This window comes from Podarcis vaucheri (assembly GCF_965113315.1).
Source record: "Podarcis vaucheri genome assembly, chromosome: 2".
NCBI classification, from domain to species: Eukaryota; Metazoa; Chordata; class Lepidosauria; order Squamata; family Lacertidae; genus Podarcis; species Podarcis vaucheri.
This window is the reverse complement of record NC_138760.1, coordinates 74,193,984-74,210,498: the sequence shown is the minus strand read 5'-3', so window position 1 is coordinate 74,210,498 and position 16,515 is coordinate 74,193,984. Positions and strand designations below refer to the sequence as shown.

The window sequence follows — 16,515 nt, the reverse complement described above, 5'->3', positions numbered from 1 at the left end:
CCCGCCTTGCTTCCCAGAGAGAGAACTGATGCCCAGCCTTGCTTAAGCACAGACTTCCGCTCATCAACAGCACACTCCAGCTTCTCCACAGGACAACAGTCGCCAGAATTGAAGGCCCCCCCTCCCCGCCAAAACTCTCCACACACAAACGCGACAACCCTCATGCGGCAAGAGCCCTGTAGGGTGCATGGAGGTCCTGCTGCCTACACAACGCATGCTGTGCCCCGGGGCCGCACTCACCTCCACCTCTGACTCAGACTTTTTGGGCTGCTGCCTGTCTTCGTCGTCCTCCTGCTCCCCCTAGGGAGAGAGGTCAGCGTCAGCCCCAGGGCACCTCAACCACACCAGAAGACCCTACATTTGTCTGTCTGTCTGTCTGTTTGCTTTACTGTTATTCTCCTGGCCTAGCACAAAGCTGGAGAGAGGAAGAGCTCTTGGGCAGCAAGGCGTCCTCACCCTGGCTGCAGAGTGGGTCCCCAATGTCACCAGCCAGCCTTGGTGCTGAATCCCTACCTCTGCCAACCTCCTTGGGGGAGCCAGTGGCACAACTGGGCAATCCTCCCCCAAGCTCTTGAAGCATCACTTACAAAGATGGACTGCTCCTTCAACCGCTGCTTGGCTTCCTCCGCCTCCAGGGTCTGCTGCTTTCGCCTGGTGGGAAGGGAAAGGAGGAGGAGAGGAAAAGAAGGCTTGAGAGATCCGGGTACTGGACTGCTGGGGCCTGGGCAGGACAGGCCGCAGGCTGACTTGGCTTTCTAACATCAATAATAATAATAATAATAATAATAATAATAATAATAATAATACCCCACCCTTCCTCGCAAAGCAGCAGGAAGTAGCCAATCAGTCAAAAGATAGCCTTATCTTTTCAGGAACCATGGAGATCCGCCTGACCTCCAGCTTTATTCCAAATTTGTGTATATTTGAAATTTTCTGTTGCACCCTCACTTAATCCTTATTATGCACCATTTCCTCCATTAGCTCCTATTTCAAGGCCTCTTAAATCATTTTCACTGGTCTCTAGAGCCCACTCTAAAGCTTGCTCTGTGCCTATTTTGCTTGCAAGCAGGAAAATCTTGAGCACCTCCGGATAGCATGGCCTTTTTTTGCTTCCTGTGGGTATTTTCTGCAATGTGTCTTTGATGCAATAATAACGCATTAGCCGTGGATTTACACTAGACAGCTCACACATCATTCCGCTTTATTAGTTGTTTGGCAATGCTACTGCATGGGCTGCTGCACGATTGCCATCGGGAGGGAGGGGCGCCCTTTTGCTATAGCACAACCAAAGCAGGACCACCCGCCCATCCCAGAAGTTGCAGGATTTCAGCAGGAAGCGATGGGGCATGCACCAGCTGGAAATGAAGCAGCATGTCCACCTCTGAACTTGCGCAGGCCCAAACAACACTGAAAGCGGAATCACGTATAGCTGCCCTAATACCATCTTGAGCACAGATCATCATGCTTTTGTGAAAAAAAGAACATTTGGAGGGGTTATCATGCCTTGTATTCTGGGAGCTGCTCTGCTAAATGCCTCCTGTCGCTCCGTGTTTTGCAAGTGTGTCCCATTCCAAATCCTATCCAGTTTCTGCCTCCCACCAAACTTTAAACGGTTACCTTCTGAGCTTCCTTTCTTAGGTGTTACACTTTACATGTTAGCCTATTGCATTCCATACCTTGTCACCTCACCAAGGTGTTCCAATTTCTTATCCTACCATTTGGCATTCTGTCTGCTGCATGTTCACCTACCTAGGAACCACTGTGTTGTTGTTTTTCCAAGTAAATTTTTATTATTTTCTTTACATATTCTTTTTCCAACAATCCATATTATTACAATACATTCCCTTTGACTCTGCCGAGTCTTGACTCCCCTCCCTCCCTGCAACTGGTATATTTAACCCCTTTTTATCGTGCACACCTAGGAACCACTGTTGTGTATGAAAATGACGAAGTGTTTGTACTCTTAATCCAGCCTACCATAGCTGTTTGGATATAAACCACAACATGAGAAAGTATGCCCAAATATGTCCTGCCCAGGCTGGGTCCAGTCTATTTCTCTATTAAAATTTCATCACTGCCACTCATGCAAATGCAAAATGATTTAAGTGCTTCACTTCAGAGACTGTCATCGTTCAGCAGTTATGAAACAGCACTGCCACCCGACACATACAGCCCTCCAAAGAGCTGCAGAAGTCCTGATAAACCTAGAAAATCACAGAAAAGGGACTGTTTATTGCACACATGGAATATGAAACCATTAAAAGCACATTGGCTACTGTCGCATGGTTCCCTTTGGTCCCAAATAAATATGCAGGAGGTGGCAAAGACCTATAATTTCAGGTGTTTCTTCAATCTATTCTGGTAGGACACAGGACAAGTGGTATGGCTTTGACCAAAGCAGCCAATCTTTCTGTCATCAGAAGAAGTAAACATTGATCAGCCCGGACACTGAGGTCCAGCACCGAGGGCCTTCTGGTGGTTCCCTCACTGCGAGAAGCCAAGTTACAGGGAACCAGGCAGAGGGCCTTCTCAGTAGTGGCACCCTCCCTGTGGAACGCCCTCCCACCAGATATCAAAGAGAAAAACAACTACCAGACTTTTAGAAGATACCTGAAGGCAGCCCTGTTTAGGGAAGCTTTTAATGTTTAACAGACTATTGTATTTTAATATTTTGTTGGAAGACGCCCAGAGTGGCTGGGAAACTCAGCCAGATGGGTGGGGTATAAATAATAAATTATTATTATTGTTGCTGTTGTTGTTGTAAATTGAAAGCTTTGGATGATCCTACAACAACAAGGAAGACCAAACAACTGGGAAAGGGCACTGTGCCAGGGTGCTGCTGTGCAGTGGCTTTCTACCGCACTCGACTGCAGATGAGAGTTCTTTCCAAACTCAACTGCTTAGCCCCCCCTCCCCCAATCTGCCATGAAATCCTTCCAAAGAACACACTCAGGTTTCTGCCAGGACTTTGGGGTCTCACCTCTACTCAGGGTGAAGTGCAAGACTGTGCTCCAACATAACATGGCAGAGAACAATCAGCAGCGGTGGGCAAGCCATTTTTCAGGGGAAATTGCCTGCCATTAATGGTCTTCACTGGCTTTCAAAGAACCCCAAGATCCCATGAAGCACAGCTTGAAAACCACTGGTATTGTGGAGAGGAAGTAGAATGCGGATTGGGGAGGTTCCAATCCCCACTCGACCCCCGAAGCGCTCTGAATGACTTCAGATCAGCTGCTACCTCCCAGCTGAACCTACCCCCTAGGAATGTTTTGGAGGAAACAGCTATTACCAGCGCAATACATTCAGTAAACATGTATATGGCTCCGTGAGCAATTAAATTCAAAACAGCAAGAGGTGAGGCTGATATAGACCTCCAACCGCACTAAATAATCATGCTGTGTTCAAGCAGACTCTCACCACCATTAGTACTGGCGGCATAACATTCAGGAAGGGCCGAGAGGCACTTAGGCCTATCCAAACAGAGGGAGGAGCAACAGCGCAGCCAATGAAACAGGACCACTTTTGCTTCCAACAAGCTAGCAACGTGGAAGAGACATCCTTGTATGACCAATCCAAGAAAGGATGGGGAAGAACCTTAGGAGAAGGGGGAATAACAGATACAACCACCCTGCTACCCAATCATGAGTGGCAAGAAGGACGGAAGACCTCATAACATCCCAAACCCAGCATGTGACACCGCTGGAATGTAGTGGACAACGAAACCCAACACTGCTGCAGATAAGAACCTAAGAAGAGCCCTGCTGGATCAGGCCAACGCCCATCTAGTCCTGCATCTTGTGCTCACAGTGACCAACCTGATGATGGGAAGCCTGCAAGCAGGATTAGAGGACAAGAGCCCTCTCCCTCCCGTGGGACGAACCAATATTTGCCCGTCTTGGCTTGCAGAGGAACCACCTGGGTTGCCTCCTTGGCTCCCTTTGCACACAGACAACACCACGGCCAGACCCTCCCTGCTGCCCCTTGCCTGTGTTCCTCAATCTGCTCCTCACGCTCCCGGTAGCGCTTCTCTCGCTCCTCCTGCTCCTGCCTCTCCTGCTCCATGCGCTCTTGCTCAAAACGCAGCCGCTCGTCCAGGGCCTTCTTCCGCTCCTCCTCCTTGCGCAGCTCCTCCTCTTTCTGCAAGGGACAGAAAAGAGGGACAGAATTAGGTGCTGCACCTCACACAGAAGGGCTGGAACAGGGATGAAGGTAAGGAAAGACGTATGTGTGTGTGTGTGTGAGTGAGAGATATATATGATAGTTTAGATAGATGATAGATAGATGATAGAGATAGAGACAGATAATAGCGATAGATGATAGATAGATAGATGGATAGATAGACAGATAGATGGATAGATGATAGATAGATAGATGATATAGATGATATAGATAGATAGATAGATAGATAGATAGATAGATAGATAGATAGATATAGATAGAGAGAGAGTCATAGTCATAGCTAATCACAGACTTGACCTGCCCAGGGAGAGGGCTTCCTTGGTAAAACCTCTCTACCTTGGCCTGCTCCCAGAACTGCTCCCGGTTGAGTCGCTTCATCTCCACAGCAGCATCAGTCTTCTGGTAGGTGGTGCCCTGGAACAAAGAAATCAAATCAGGAGAGAGAGATGTGTATGTGTGTGAATGAGAACACACAGATAACAAGACAACTTGCCAGGTTCTCACTGCCCTGGTGTGTTTCATAATGCTTTACAACAGCATGGGGGTAACTGACCAGAATATTCTTCAAGGCAGTTTATAACGTATGCTGGAGTATTTGCAGTGCACCCATCGTAGCCAGTGAGGTTAATTTGAGGTGCGATTATTGCTAACTGAAACATCCACTCCACTGTAACCATCTTTCTTACCCTGCGTCAACAGCCTTCCCCAACCTGGTGCCTGCAGATGGTGTTGGACTACAGCTCCCATCTTCCCCTAGTCCCAGGCCATGCTGGCAGGGGCTGATGGGAGCTGGAGTCCAAATCTGGGGAAGGCTGCCCTAAGTAGAAACTGCTTTCAGCAGACCAACCACACCCAAGCCCAGAAGAGGCTGGCGTTGCTTCTCCCCAGCAAGGGGAAAGGGGGGCACGGCAAAGAAGGAGCATTACCACTGGCTGCGCATTCTCATCCTCACGCAGGCGGAGACGGTGCAGCACGGGGCTGGCAATGCGGGCGAGGCCGTTGGAGAGCCGCTGCCCAATGGCTCCTGGGTCGATGTCTTCTACACTGCTAGCGTTGACAATGACATCCACACCCTGTTGAGACATTCAAACCACACTGAAAAATGAGGGTCCAGCCACCAAGCTGGAGAAGATGGACTAGGACCAGGAAATGGCAGGGAACAAGATTTCAGCTCAGCACCAGAGGACACTTCCTATTTATTGGGAAGAGAGCTGCTAGACAGTAGACAAAGACTGTGCTGGGAGGCGGTGGGCTCTCCTCCAATGGAGCTATTTAAGCGGAGTCTGGATGAGCATATTTGTCAGGGATACTGTAGCTTCAAAGGCAGGGAACCCCTTTCAGATAGAGCCTGCATTCCCTCCTGGGTAGTTTTCTGGGGGGCTGCTTGCCAGGGATGGGCAGGGCCAGAGGCAAAAGCAAGCAGGGCAAAGGATGTGTGACGTTTACCTTTGCAGAGCAGGCTCTACTCCAGCCACACAAAAGCCAGGGGATTACACCCACCTGCGCACCCGCTACCTGCCTACCTAAACTGGGCAAGCAGGAGGCATGATCATGGCTCAAGGACATATACCAGCCAGGCAAAAGCACTTTAGAAAGCCACAAACCAGGCTGATGAGAGGCAAGGACTAAGAAGAGTCCCAAGGGATGGGTGGAGAGGCCTGTAGGGCCACATCTGGCCCCTGACCTCAGGTTCACCACCCCACTTGAAGCTGCATTCTGCATTGAGCAGGAAGTCAGATGAGGATTTAAGGCAGCTGCCTTGGAGGACAACAGCGGAGACCCAGCAGCTGGCACAGGTCTCCTGCCAGCAGCTCACGATCAAAACTCCTTGCCAATCCCAGATGTGGATCATGTGCCCTTCCAGATGTTATTGGGCTACTCTCTGTCCACATCTGGAGGGCCACAGGTCTTTCCACCCCTGCATTGCAGGAAAACCACGCTCCCTCTTCCACAAAGTCCAAATCCCTTTTCCACAAGATGGGAAAGGACTGTTGCATAGGCACTCCCACCTGCGCACCCTTCCCCAAACAGTTTGCCACTGACCTGGAAGAATTCCGCGACTTTGGCCACATGGCTGGCGCAGGTACACTTGCGGGCATCAGCAACATCCTCTCCCACCTGCCAAGCATAAAGGTGCACAGGGATGGGGAAGGTTAGTGCTGGGAGATGCCACTCTTGTGAGACAGCAGCAGACAGCATCTTATTCTACATGCACATAGAGACACAGGCTACTTGGGAGAGCATCTGGAGAGCTCAGAAGGAGGAGGACAAGGGTGGCACCAGCACGCAAGAAAGCGGGACATTTCTCTGGATTTCTGAATGGAAAGCAAGAGCAGCAAGGATTTTCTCTGCAGAAAGGTCTTCCTTAATAATTTTGGATGAGATGTAGACCAGACACATCACTGTGCCAACGAGGTAGGGAAGCAACACTGCCCCACATACCTAAATCTGCAGCTTCTTCTAAGTCCTGGAGCATCAATGCTTGGCAGGAGTTTTTTTGCTGTCTTTTTGTTAAGGACTGGGAAATGACACAGAGAGTACATCTTATATTCATTCACAGTAGATTTCACCCTTGCGAAGGGGGTCTTGCTAGGGCTAGTAGCGATATTCAGTGGTTTCCAAATGGCTGGGTATTTGTTGTTCATTTCTGCCCCTGGGCAGCACTTCGTAGTGTGTTTCTTCTTTTAGGTCACTCTTCCCCAACCTGGTTCTCTCTAGATGCTTTTGGACTACAAGTCCCATCAGCCTTAGTCACCATGGCCAATACACAGGGATGCTGGAAATTGTAGTTCTGCCCAGACACTGAGGTCCAGCTCTGAGGGCCTTCTGGAGGTTCCGTTACTGTGAGAAGTGAGGTTACAGGGAAGCAGGCAGAGGGTCTTCTCGGTAGTGGCACCTGCTCTGTGGAACGCCCTCCCATCAGATGTCATGGAAATAAACAACTATCTGACTTTTAGAAGACATCTGAAGTTTTTAATGTCTGATATTTTATTGTGTTTTTAATATTCTGTCGGGAGCCGTCCAGAGTGGCTGGGGAAACCTAGCCAGATGGGTGGGGTAATAATAATAATAATAATAATAATAATAATAATAATAATAATAATAATATTCAAAATGTCTGGCGGCATCAGGCCAAAGGCAGCTGGTTCAGACTGCTAAACTCATATTTCTACAAAGGCATTTTTAAAAAGGCCTAGTGAAAGGAACTTTCCACAAAAGCAGTATTTAAAGATTGTCACAAGCTGAATATGTCAGGTAGGATAGGAAGCAAGTCTGGACAGAAAGTGGGAAGGAGAAGGAGTGGTGTGTGAGAGTGGTCAACCCTTTTAGATTCATTAAGGAAAATGGAATTTGTTCCACTAGAGGGCAGTGCAGACAAATCAATGGAAACCCAGCAGTCACAAGGGTTGTGCTAGAAAGATCAACCTCCACATTACAGGCCTCCTCAGAGCTAGCCAGCTTTATGTGCCCCTGTATTCACAGCCCAAACAGCACTCGCGCCAGCCTTCACAAATGATGGGCTGGTGCTTTTTCCTACACAGAGATTATCTTTAGGTAAACAAAGACTGTGCACGATTAGGCCCTACGGTTGAGAGACCAGGGACCTACCATCAGCCTTCACCATTCAGTGTTTCTCAAACCTGGGTCTCCAGCTGTTGTTGGACTGCAGCTCCCATCATCCCTGACCACTGGTCCTGCTAGCTAGGCATGATGGGAGTTGTAGCCCAACAACAGCTGGAGACCCAGGTTTGAGAAACACTTGGCTGTTTCTGAATCCTCCACCCTAGTTTGTACAGGGCTGCCAGCTCCAGATGCTGAGAGGATTCCTCTGCATAAAGAAGGCTGGATTTCTCCTTGTCTGGCTTTTCTCACCATAGTGGGAGGAAAAGCTGTAACTGGTGGAACTTTCCCTTCCCATGCAGTACCAAGGTCCTCTTTTGGTGTGGCCCAGTCAACTTTAATATTGCTCCCCTTCAGGACAGAGCAAGCTGCCTCCCAGACTCTTCTTGGACTTACCCAGTTAATGAGGACATATTTAGGGAGGGTGGCCTGAGGGTCTTTGACACTGCAGAATCCATACATCACTTTCTGGTTCTCAAAATGGCTGGAGAGTTCTTGTAGGCCGCCAGCTGAAGAAGCAAAGAGACAGATTTTATGGGACACAGACCACACTGCTCTTTCCCTTAGGGACATGATAGGGCACTGCCTTTCACAGAGCCAGGGCATTGGTTCATCTATCTCGGTACGGTCTGCGCAGATTGGAGAAGGCTCTCTGGGGTTTCAAGCAGGGAATCTTGGTATCTGGAGATACCAGGAACTGGACCAAAAACCTCTGCATGCAGAGCAGATGATACAGCACTGAACTTCAGCCCTTCAGGTGGGTAGACAGAGGAACACATGATAAAAGGGAATGATCTCTCAACTTACTGGGTGTGCCCTTGCCACAACTCATGGCCATTTATCTCCCCACCCCTTGCCTCTTCAACTCTAACCCTGTTGAAAAATATGGGATTTTTAGTTGTCGTCTATTCATGTATGTGACGACAGCAGCGAGGATACTACTGGCCCAGAGATGGAAAGAAGACAAAGTTCCAACCAGAAAAGAATGGCTGATGAAGATGAGGGACTATGCCAAAATGGCGAAACTGACTGGGAAAATCAGAAACCAGCAAGAGAAGAATTTTAAGAAGGAATGGAAAAAATTTACAATGTACTTAAGAGAACACTGTAAACAACTTTGGTGGGATTTGAGTAATGCTTGTAATGTACAAAAACCTATGGAAAAATGAATTACTATTTTTTTAACAAATTAAAGAAAATAAGATAAGCAGAAGGGGGAAAAAGATTGATAATGGTAACCACGGAAGGGTGGAGGGAAGTCAAGGGATTCAGAGAATCCTAATTGAAGAGGTGAATGATGTGTTTGAATTTAAATTTGTTATGTAAAACTTAATAAAAATATATTTTAAAAAGAAAAAAGAAAAAAAGGGATTTTTGTTTTTTTGTTTTTGGAGAGGGAAGTTTGGTGGAGCACTGAGAACTGCCAGGACTGGATCAGCTAAGCAACATAAGGATGCCCAGCAAGGAGGCAAGGGCAGGGACAGGAATACTCACTTCCCGAAGCAGCCAGTTTCAGGTTATCGGAGTCATCTTCGTAAGTGTACAAAGCCCTGCAAGTCAGAGAATCACACAAACAGGTTAGGAGAAGCATGTACAGATAAGGGCAGGACCGCACAAATCCTTCACTATCCAACTCCTGCACCGAGGAAATGCAGATATAGTGCTAGGTAAAATTGGAGGCTAGGGCTTGGATTAAGCAGATTTGCACATGTTGGCTTATTTTACTGAACTGGTTCTGTTCCTGTAGCCCTCGAGTAGCAGGGAGAGGAACAGAACCACAAAGCCCAACCATGTAGTCACTGCGGTTGTGGGGCTTCAGAGATCTTGGTGGGATAGATACACACTCTTCTTAGCCCCCAAGGTCTACAAACTTGATTTTAAAAATAAAATGTAGGTTTCCTGGACCAACACAATAAATACTATTTTAATAAAATGAAAGTTGACCCTTAGGATGATGAATTCTGTATTTATGTGGTGTTTGCACACGATGCAGGGATGCGGGTGGCGCTGTGGGTTAAACCACAGAGCCTAGGACTTGCTGATCAGAAGGTCGGTGGTTCAAATCCCCGCAACGGGGTGAGTTCCCCTTGCTTAGTCCCTGCTCCTGCCAACCTAGCAGTATGAAAGCACGTCAAAGTGCAAGTAGATAAATAGGTACCACTCCAGCAGGAAGGTAAACAGTGTTTCTGTGTGCTGCTCTGGTTCGCCAGAAGCGGCTTAGTCATGCTGGCCAATAAAGTGAGGTGAGTGCCGCAACCCCAGAGTCGGTCACGACTGGACCTAATGGTCAGGGGTCCCTTTACCCTTTACCTTTACTGCACATGATGCACAATAAACACAGTCCTGAGTAAAGGACAACAATGTCTTGTCCAGAGAATGCCTCTCATTCCAGAGAAAGTCTAGATCTTGCATTACAACATAATATATTTCAACCCCTCTGAAAGCCCGTGCCCCAGGAAACAGAAAGAAAGCAACAGATATTTCCAAACTTGCTTCCTTCCAAATCACATTTGGAGTCATGGGGAAGTAATGATGGGGTCACCCACACAAATCCAAGATGATGTTCACTGTCATAGGGTGATACATCTACCAGTGTCTTGGTTAGTGAGGGAAGATCCACAGCATGTTCCGGAGTCCTATTCTATCACCCCTGAAACTTTGCTCCTCCTTCCACTTGTCCCCCAAAGAGGCACATTCCACAAATTTGAGAATTATTTATAGAAAGCACCATGTATATTGGGCAGCAGGCACCCTCAGAGGACTGGGCCTCCTGGAGCATGCCTGGAGCAGATAAATTGAAAATGCCCTTGAGCAACAGCAAACTGCCTGTCTCATGTGCGATTCCCAGATGGCTATATTTGGTTTGTGTGCATGCACAGACATAGAGTCATTTGAATTAAACTATTTTCAGTAGATTTCCTAAGAAAAGCTCTGCTGAATCAGACCTTTTGTCTGTTCTGAACTTTCTGCCACTAAAGAGCTAAAGAGCCCAAGACCCAAATGTTGTAATCTTTCCTTATTTGGGAGTTTCTCCATCCCCCTGGTGACTTAGGTTGCCTGTTTCTACACAATCATCCCAGACTAGCAAGAGGCATTCTCAGGTTTCAAGGACTCATTCCAGCCAAGCAAAAGTACTTGGGTGGGAAGGAGGGCCAGTGAAGGCGTAGGGAGAGCTACGAGGGCCACATACAGAAGCCTAGAGGAGCTGCATTTAGCCATGGGGCCTAAAGTTCCTCACCCAAACAGATGCAACCCAGGACTGGCCTGTGCATGCAGGATCCGGCTGGGCTCTCAGTTCCTCCCGTCAACTTGTGTAGGTAAAGCAAGCAGGCTGCCATATTTGATATCACCAAGGCAGGCAAGTTCCCTACACTGGTGGGCTCAGTCTCCACAGACAAGCGGCCCCTAGTGGGTTACTGCAGCATGTGCTGCAATGTCCAGTCCCCTGCAACATGATGTAGACTGCAGGGGTCAGCAAACTGTTTCAGCAAGGGGCCGGTCCACTGTCCCTCGGACCTTGTGGGGGGCCAGACTATATTTTGAAATAAAAAAAATGAACAAATTCCTATGCCCCACAACTAACCTAGAGATGAATTTTAAATAAAAGCACACATTCTACTCATGTAAAAACACGCTGATTCCTGGACTGTCTGCAGGCTGGATTTAGAAGGCGACTGGGCTGGATCCGGCCCCCAGGCCTTAGTTTGCCTACCCATGATGTAGAGCAAGCATTTCTAGAACACGGCTGCTCCTCCAGCCTGCCTAGAACAAAGCCCCCATCCCATCCTGCCCGCCCTTTCTGTTTTACATTCTGTCTGGCAATGCTGTGATAAGGAGAGGCGCTCCCCAAGGTTTCAGCTGGTACATCTGCCCCAACTTCACTTCTAGAAGAGGAACAGCAGGGAAGAGCGATGAAAAGAGGGTGTTCAACATCTCCTACATTACGGGGGACAGTCTTCTGTTTGAGGGCATCCTCTGCTAGAAAGGTCATTAGGTCTAGGCCTGGTTGAAAGACAAAAGAACCCCAAGATGGCATGTGGGTGGGTGTGGGGCCCACGGGATGGGATGGGGCAGGGCACGCCAGAATCCCAGAGCCCGAGCCATGTTCTGCGCCTGTGTCCAGCAGGCCCGTGTTGCTTTTTCGGGCAGCGCGGAGCCTGCAGGTGCCTCAGCCACTGTGTCACTCCCAGGAGAGCTGTGTAGCTCAGGCGCGCTGCAGGCTCCATGGTAAGTGCTACTCCCCGCAGTGTGGTGCCCAGTGTGCCCCACCCCCTGCACTATGCCTCTGGACAGGCACAATCACCACAAACACAGAAGTGGCACAAAGGGGGCAAAAATAGCCCTAAAGAAGCACAAAAATGGCACAAAACAGTGCTTAGGAACCCCACAAGCCTTTGCATCAAGGCCTGTGGGGAGCTTGAGCAAGGTTTGGAGGGAGCGATTGTGGCGTTCATTTGCAGGCTTTTTCAATTGTGTTCTCATTACACAATTGCACTTAAATGCGTGGTGCCTCGGAACGTAACCGCTGCGTAAATGGGGAGTCGCCTGTATTGTATTTCTATTCAAATTATACTAAATTATTTCTAAATTTGCTTCCCTACAAAACTATTAGAACACGGTTTTTAAAAATGCAAATCAGCACCTGCCTTTGTCCTCTCTTTCGTTGATGCGCAAGAAAAATGCTTCCCTGGTATCAGTTCCAGGTGCTTTGTGCTCAAGTGAGAGAGACCCCCTCCGCCCATATCCCCTTGTCTCCTTAATGCTGCATGTGTCCGCAGGCCACATGCAAAAGGCTGAGGGAGGAGCTTCTGCTAAATGGGGAGAAATGAATGCGCTGCAGCAGCAGAGGCCTCACCCCTCCAGGATGGTATAATTGTTGCCCACCTGGGGAGTAAGACCCACTCACGCTTCTGGCAGTGAACTGCCTGCTGCCCAATAAGAATGTGAGGGGTGGAGTGGGGTGGGGTGTTAAGAGGCGGAGAGGGAGAAATAGTGAAATTAAAGCAGCAGTAGCAGCATATCAATGAGCCATCAGGGCTTGTGTGAAGGGGCCTCCATGGAAACCGTCTCCAAGATACCACCCTCTCTTCCATCTCTGGTGGGGTACAGCCATTCCCTCCATCCTTTGCCAATCAGCCAGCAGAAATCAGAACCAAAGGCTTTCACACCCTAGCCGAGAGCACATGGGGGTTCTGTTCTCTTCGCAACCTCATTTCGAGACCTCATGCGAAGGGGGAAGGAAGGAGCACGGAGAATTGGTCCAGGTTGTGTGGGCGAAGAGACCGAAAGGGGGGGGGGGAGACTCCCTCAGCTTATCAAAGCAACCAGCATCTCTGTGTCACCATGGCAACCACGCTGCCATCCAGCTGGGACACAGTTCATGTGAGGAGGAAGGAGGTGATTTACAGGGGAGGCTGGGGGGTGGGGTGGGGGTGGGAGGGAGGGGGGAGGTATTCGCTGGCAGCTGGCCCCAAATGCTGCTCCTCCCGTGAGCACCCACCGCCACCCTCTCGTGGCAAATTGGGAGGCGCCTTCCCTGCCCGGCCTTTCCACAGCTTACAGTGGGAGTTTGCTGAGTTGTGTCTCTTCCTGGGCATCATGTGCTCCATTTGCTGACCTGCCAAATTCTTTGGCTGTTTGCATTCCAGTAAAGGCCGGGGGGGCGCCATATGACCTCGGTTCCTTGGGCCAGAATCCTGCTGGAGTCAGAAGGGGAACTCCGCCGGCAGGAGGAAGGATGCTGGTTGCCGGGAATTGCAGGTGGGCAGAGGGCTCTTGCACGCAAGTCCCGCTCGCAGGCACGCAAGGACAGGGTGCTGGAGTAGATGGGCCTGTTGGCCTCATCCTGCAGGCCTGACACATGTTCTCAATTCCCAACATGAACTGGTTGCCTTTACTCCCTGGCCCCAAACCTTCCACAGCTGCATCTCATCACAATATTGGCTTTAGCAGGAGTTGCTTACACCATCGCTTTATCTCTTTGTTTCTCTGCGATAAGTCTAGTCCTTTGATATCGGAGGAGGGAGCAAGGCTGCCAACAGCACCTGGCATCCTGCCAGGGTCTAGCAGCCTGGTAAGGCCTCTTCCTGATTACTGCTTATGAGCCCTCGCCTTAAAGATTATCAGGCTCAGCACCAAGCACCTGAATACAGTCACCTTTTTAGTTTTCCACAACACCCTCAACCTATTAGGAGGTGTGAGGAGGGGTGGGGAACTTCAGGCCTGTGGGCCAAATGCAGCCCTCTAGGCCTCTCCTTCTGGTCCTTCTGCACCCCCGTGTGTTTTTTGCCTGGCAGAGATGTGTCCTTGTGTGCTGGTAACACTTCCTGCTTGCCTGGACGGAGAATAAAGTCGGATGTGTTTACTTTTGTAGTTTCCACACAATAAACTGCCTACTGCTGGCATGTAGGCCTTGGAGGGGTCCACAGAAAAGAATGCAGCTCTTGGGCTGCCTGCCGCAACCAGGCAAGGCCCCCACCTCTAACCCACTGACAGAAGAGACACCCCACCAGATGACACTTTGTTCACAGAATATGACTGCCTTTGACTGAGGGGAGTGAACAGTTGCCAAGGGAGGCTGGAGCTCTGCCCCGAACCTCCCCATCTCATGTTCACACGCATTTTGGCTAGATCAAGGGAGTAAGCAGAGGGTGGGTGTGTAACAGGATGAAGGGGCATACAACGATGCATGCTTTGGAGAAAGAGCTTCTCCATCTTTCGTAATATTAGAACTTGGGGCCACACAATGATGCAGAAGGGTAGGCGGCTCAGGTAGACAAAAGCAACGTTCTGATTCACACAGCACATAGGTAAACTGTGGGATTCACAGTATGTGGTGACAACCACCAACTTTGAAGGGGGATTAGACAAATTCATGGGTGATAAGGGTACCAATGGGATCCAGTATTAGAGGCAGTATGACTCTCAGGGTTCGAAATTAGCAGGGAGCCAGGAGAATTTTGCACCGAAAGATTCTCCATTTGCGAGCACCTCAAAAAGTCTGGGTGCCATTTTTTTGTGCCTGGCTGACACTCAAGGATTACTGAAATGTATGTGCTTTGAAGCTTTGAAGCATATGTTAAGGAAAGACAATATAAGGAGTTTAACAATAAAGAATAGAATATTTTGAAAACTGAAGTATGGTACGAATATTTTTATTTAAACACCAAATTAGAAACGTATTAACAATTTATGTTAGACATATGATATTAACAAGGTGTCACTTATGTGACTTGCGCATTACTTCATGCTTATCACAATAATAAATAAAAGGTGTTGCTGCCCCCCCAAAGGTGACTAGACATTCTGTTTTGGCGCCCACAACCCAGGTTCTAGGAGCCAGCCTAGCTTTTCTATCCCGATTTCTAATGCTAAATTGACTCTAAAGTTGCTGAGGAAAATGGGTGGGCTGCTAAGGGCTTCCCAGAGGCATATGGTTGGCCATTGTGGGGAATAGGCTGCTGGTCCAGATAGGCCTGTGGCCTGATTCAGTAATGTTGAAACTACAAGCCTGCCTTCTTACTCCTTTTCCCCAATCACTGTGCACGATGCTGCCATGTTCCTTGGAGTAAGCTTTGCCCCTCCCTGAGACTTTCCCCATTGATTACATCTGGTCTTGTACCTGGGCTGATGTTGCGTCTTTATTTTGCCATAGTAAGAATAGAGGATGCTCAGCATTTTTATTTCATGACTCGGGGAGGGTTACTGTGACACGGGTGGTGCTGTGGTCTAAACTACTGAGCCTCTTGGGCTTGCCAATCAGAAGGTCAGCAGTTCAAAACCCTGCAATAGAGTGTGCTCCCATTGCTCTGTCCCAACTCCTGCCAACCTATCAGTTCGAAAGCACACCAGTGCAAGTAGATAAATAGGTATCGCTGCTGTGGGAAAGTAAACGGCGTTCCCATGTGCTCTGGCTTCCATCACGGTGTTCCAGAAGTGGTTTAGTCATGCTGGCCACATAACCTGGAAAGCTGTCTGTGGACAAACATCAGCTCCCATAGTCACCTTTGACTGGACTTATCCATCCAAGGGTCCTTTACTTTTTACTGTGACCAAACTGTAAAAAAACATGACATCTGTTGTTTGACTGTACCTTCAGCCAAATTGATGGGGGGGGGGGAGAGAATACTATTCTTAAACTCATACTACATGTATATTAAGGGGGTGTTGGAAAAGAAACCTACAGAAAAAGAAACCCAATTCTTAAGCTTTTTCTACGCATCTATGGAGCTGGATGAAAGAGGACACCCATGGATTTCAAAAAACTGGGAGGGAATATTTGCCTATGGGTCTTTTTAGCCTTCCAAAGCCATCAGCATTTCCTAGCATTATAAGCACATTTTTATTACTGGCTATTGCTGCCTTTCGAACAGCAAATGGTTAGACAGTTCATCTGTGTGCTGAAAGCACCCACGTCAGCTAAAAGTAAGCTGCCTGTTGGTTCTTAGAATAGCATATTTTTACCCAAACAACCTGAAGGGACACTCAAATGTTTGGATGAGATTAAATGAGAATGATGTTATAAACAGTATTGCAATTGATTTGCCAAAGGATTTTTTTTTAAGAGGCAAGAGAAGAGACTTGGGGACTGTCGTGCCAATGCTATGCTGTTCAATACAGCTATGATGCTCTGATATAAAGGTCATCTCTTGAAACAAAGGACGTCTGGTAACTATGGCTTATGCAGACATGGAGTCACATGAAGCATACACTGAA

At 48.5% G+C, this 16,515-nt stretch overlaps 1 protein-coding gene across 9 annotated transcripts in view; it reads right to left on the bottom strand.

The window, feature by feature from the left end:
- DBN1 (drebrin 1) overlaps positions 1-16,515 on the bottom strand; it is a 43,319-nt gene that overhangs the window by 7,590 nt on the left and 19,214 nt on the right. For 2 of the 9 annotated variants that reach the window (XM_082213367.1, XM_082213368.1), the window contains exons 1-9: positions 13,361-13,382; positions 9,295-9,350; positions 8,197-8,309; positions 6,223-6,297; positions 5,106-5,252; positions 4,516-4,593; positions 3,986-4,137; positions 588-651; positions 241-300 (exon numbers count right to left, since the gene is read on the bottom strand). In XM_082213367.1, the coding sequence (XP_082069493.1) occupies positions 241-300; positions 588-651; positions 3,986-4,137; positions 4,516-4,593; positions 5,106-5,252; positions 6,223-6,297; positions 8,197-8,262 (642 nt within the window). In that variant the 5' untranslated portion in view covers positions 8,263-8,309; positions 9,295-9,350; positions 13,361-13,382. Of the gene's footprint in view, positions 1-240; positions 301-587; positions 652-3,985; positions 4,138-4,515; positions 4,594-5,105; positions 5,253-6,222; positions 6,298-8,196; positions 8,310-9,294; positions 9,351-12,442; positions 13,086-13,360; positions 13,383-16,515 lie in introns of those variants that run through there. The other 7 variants (XM_082213373.1, XM_082213374.1, XM_082213370.1 and 4 more) reach the window with 6 other exon arrangements.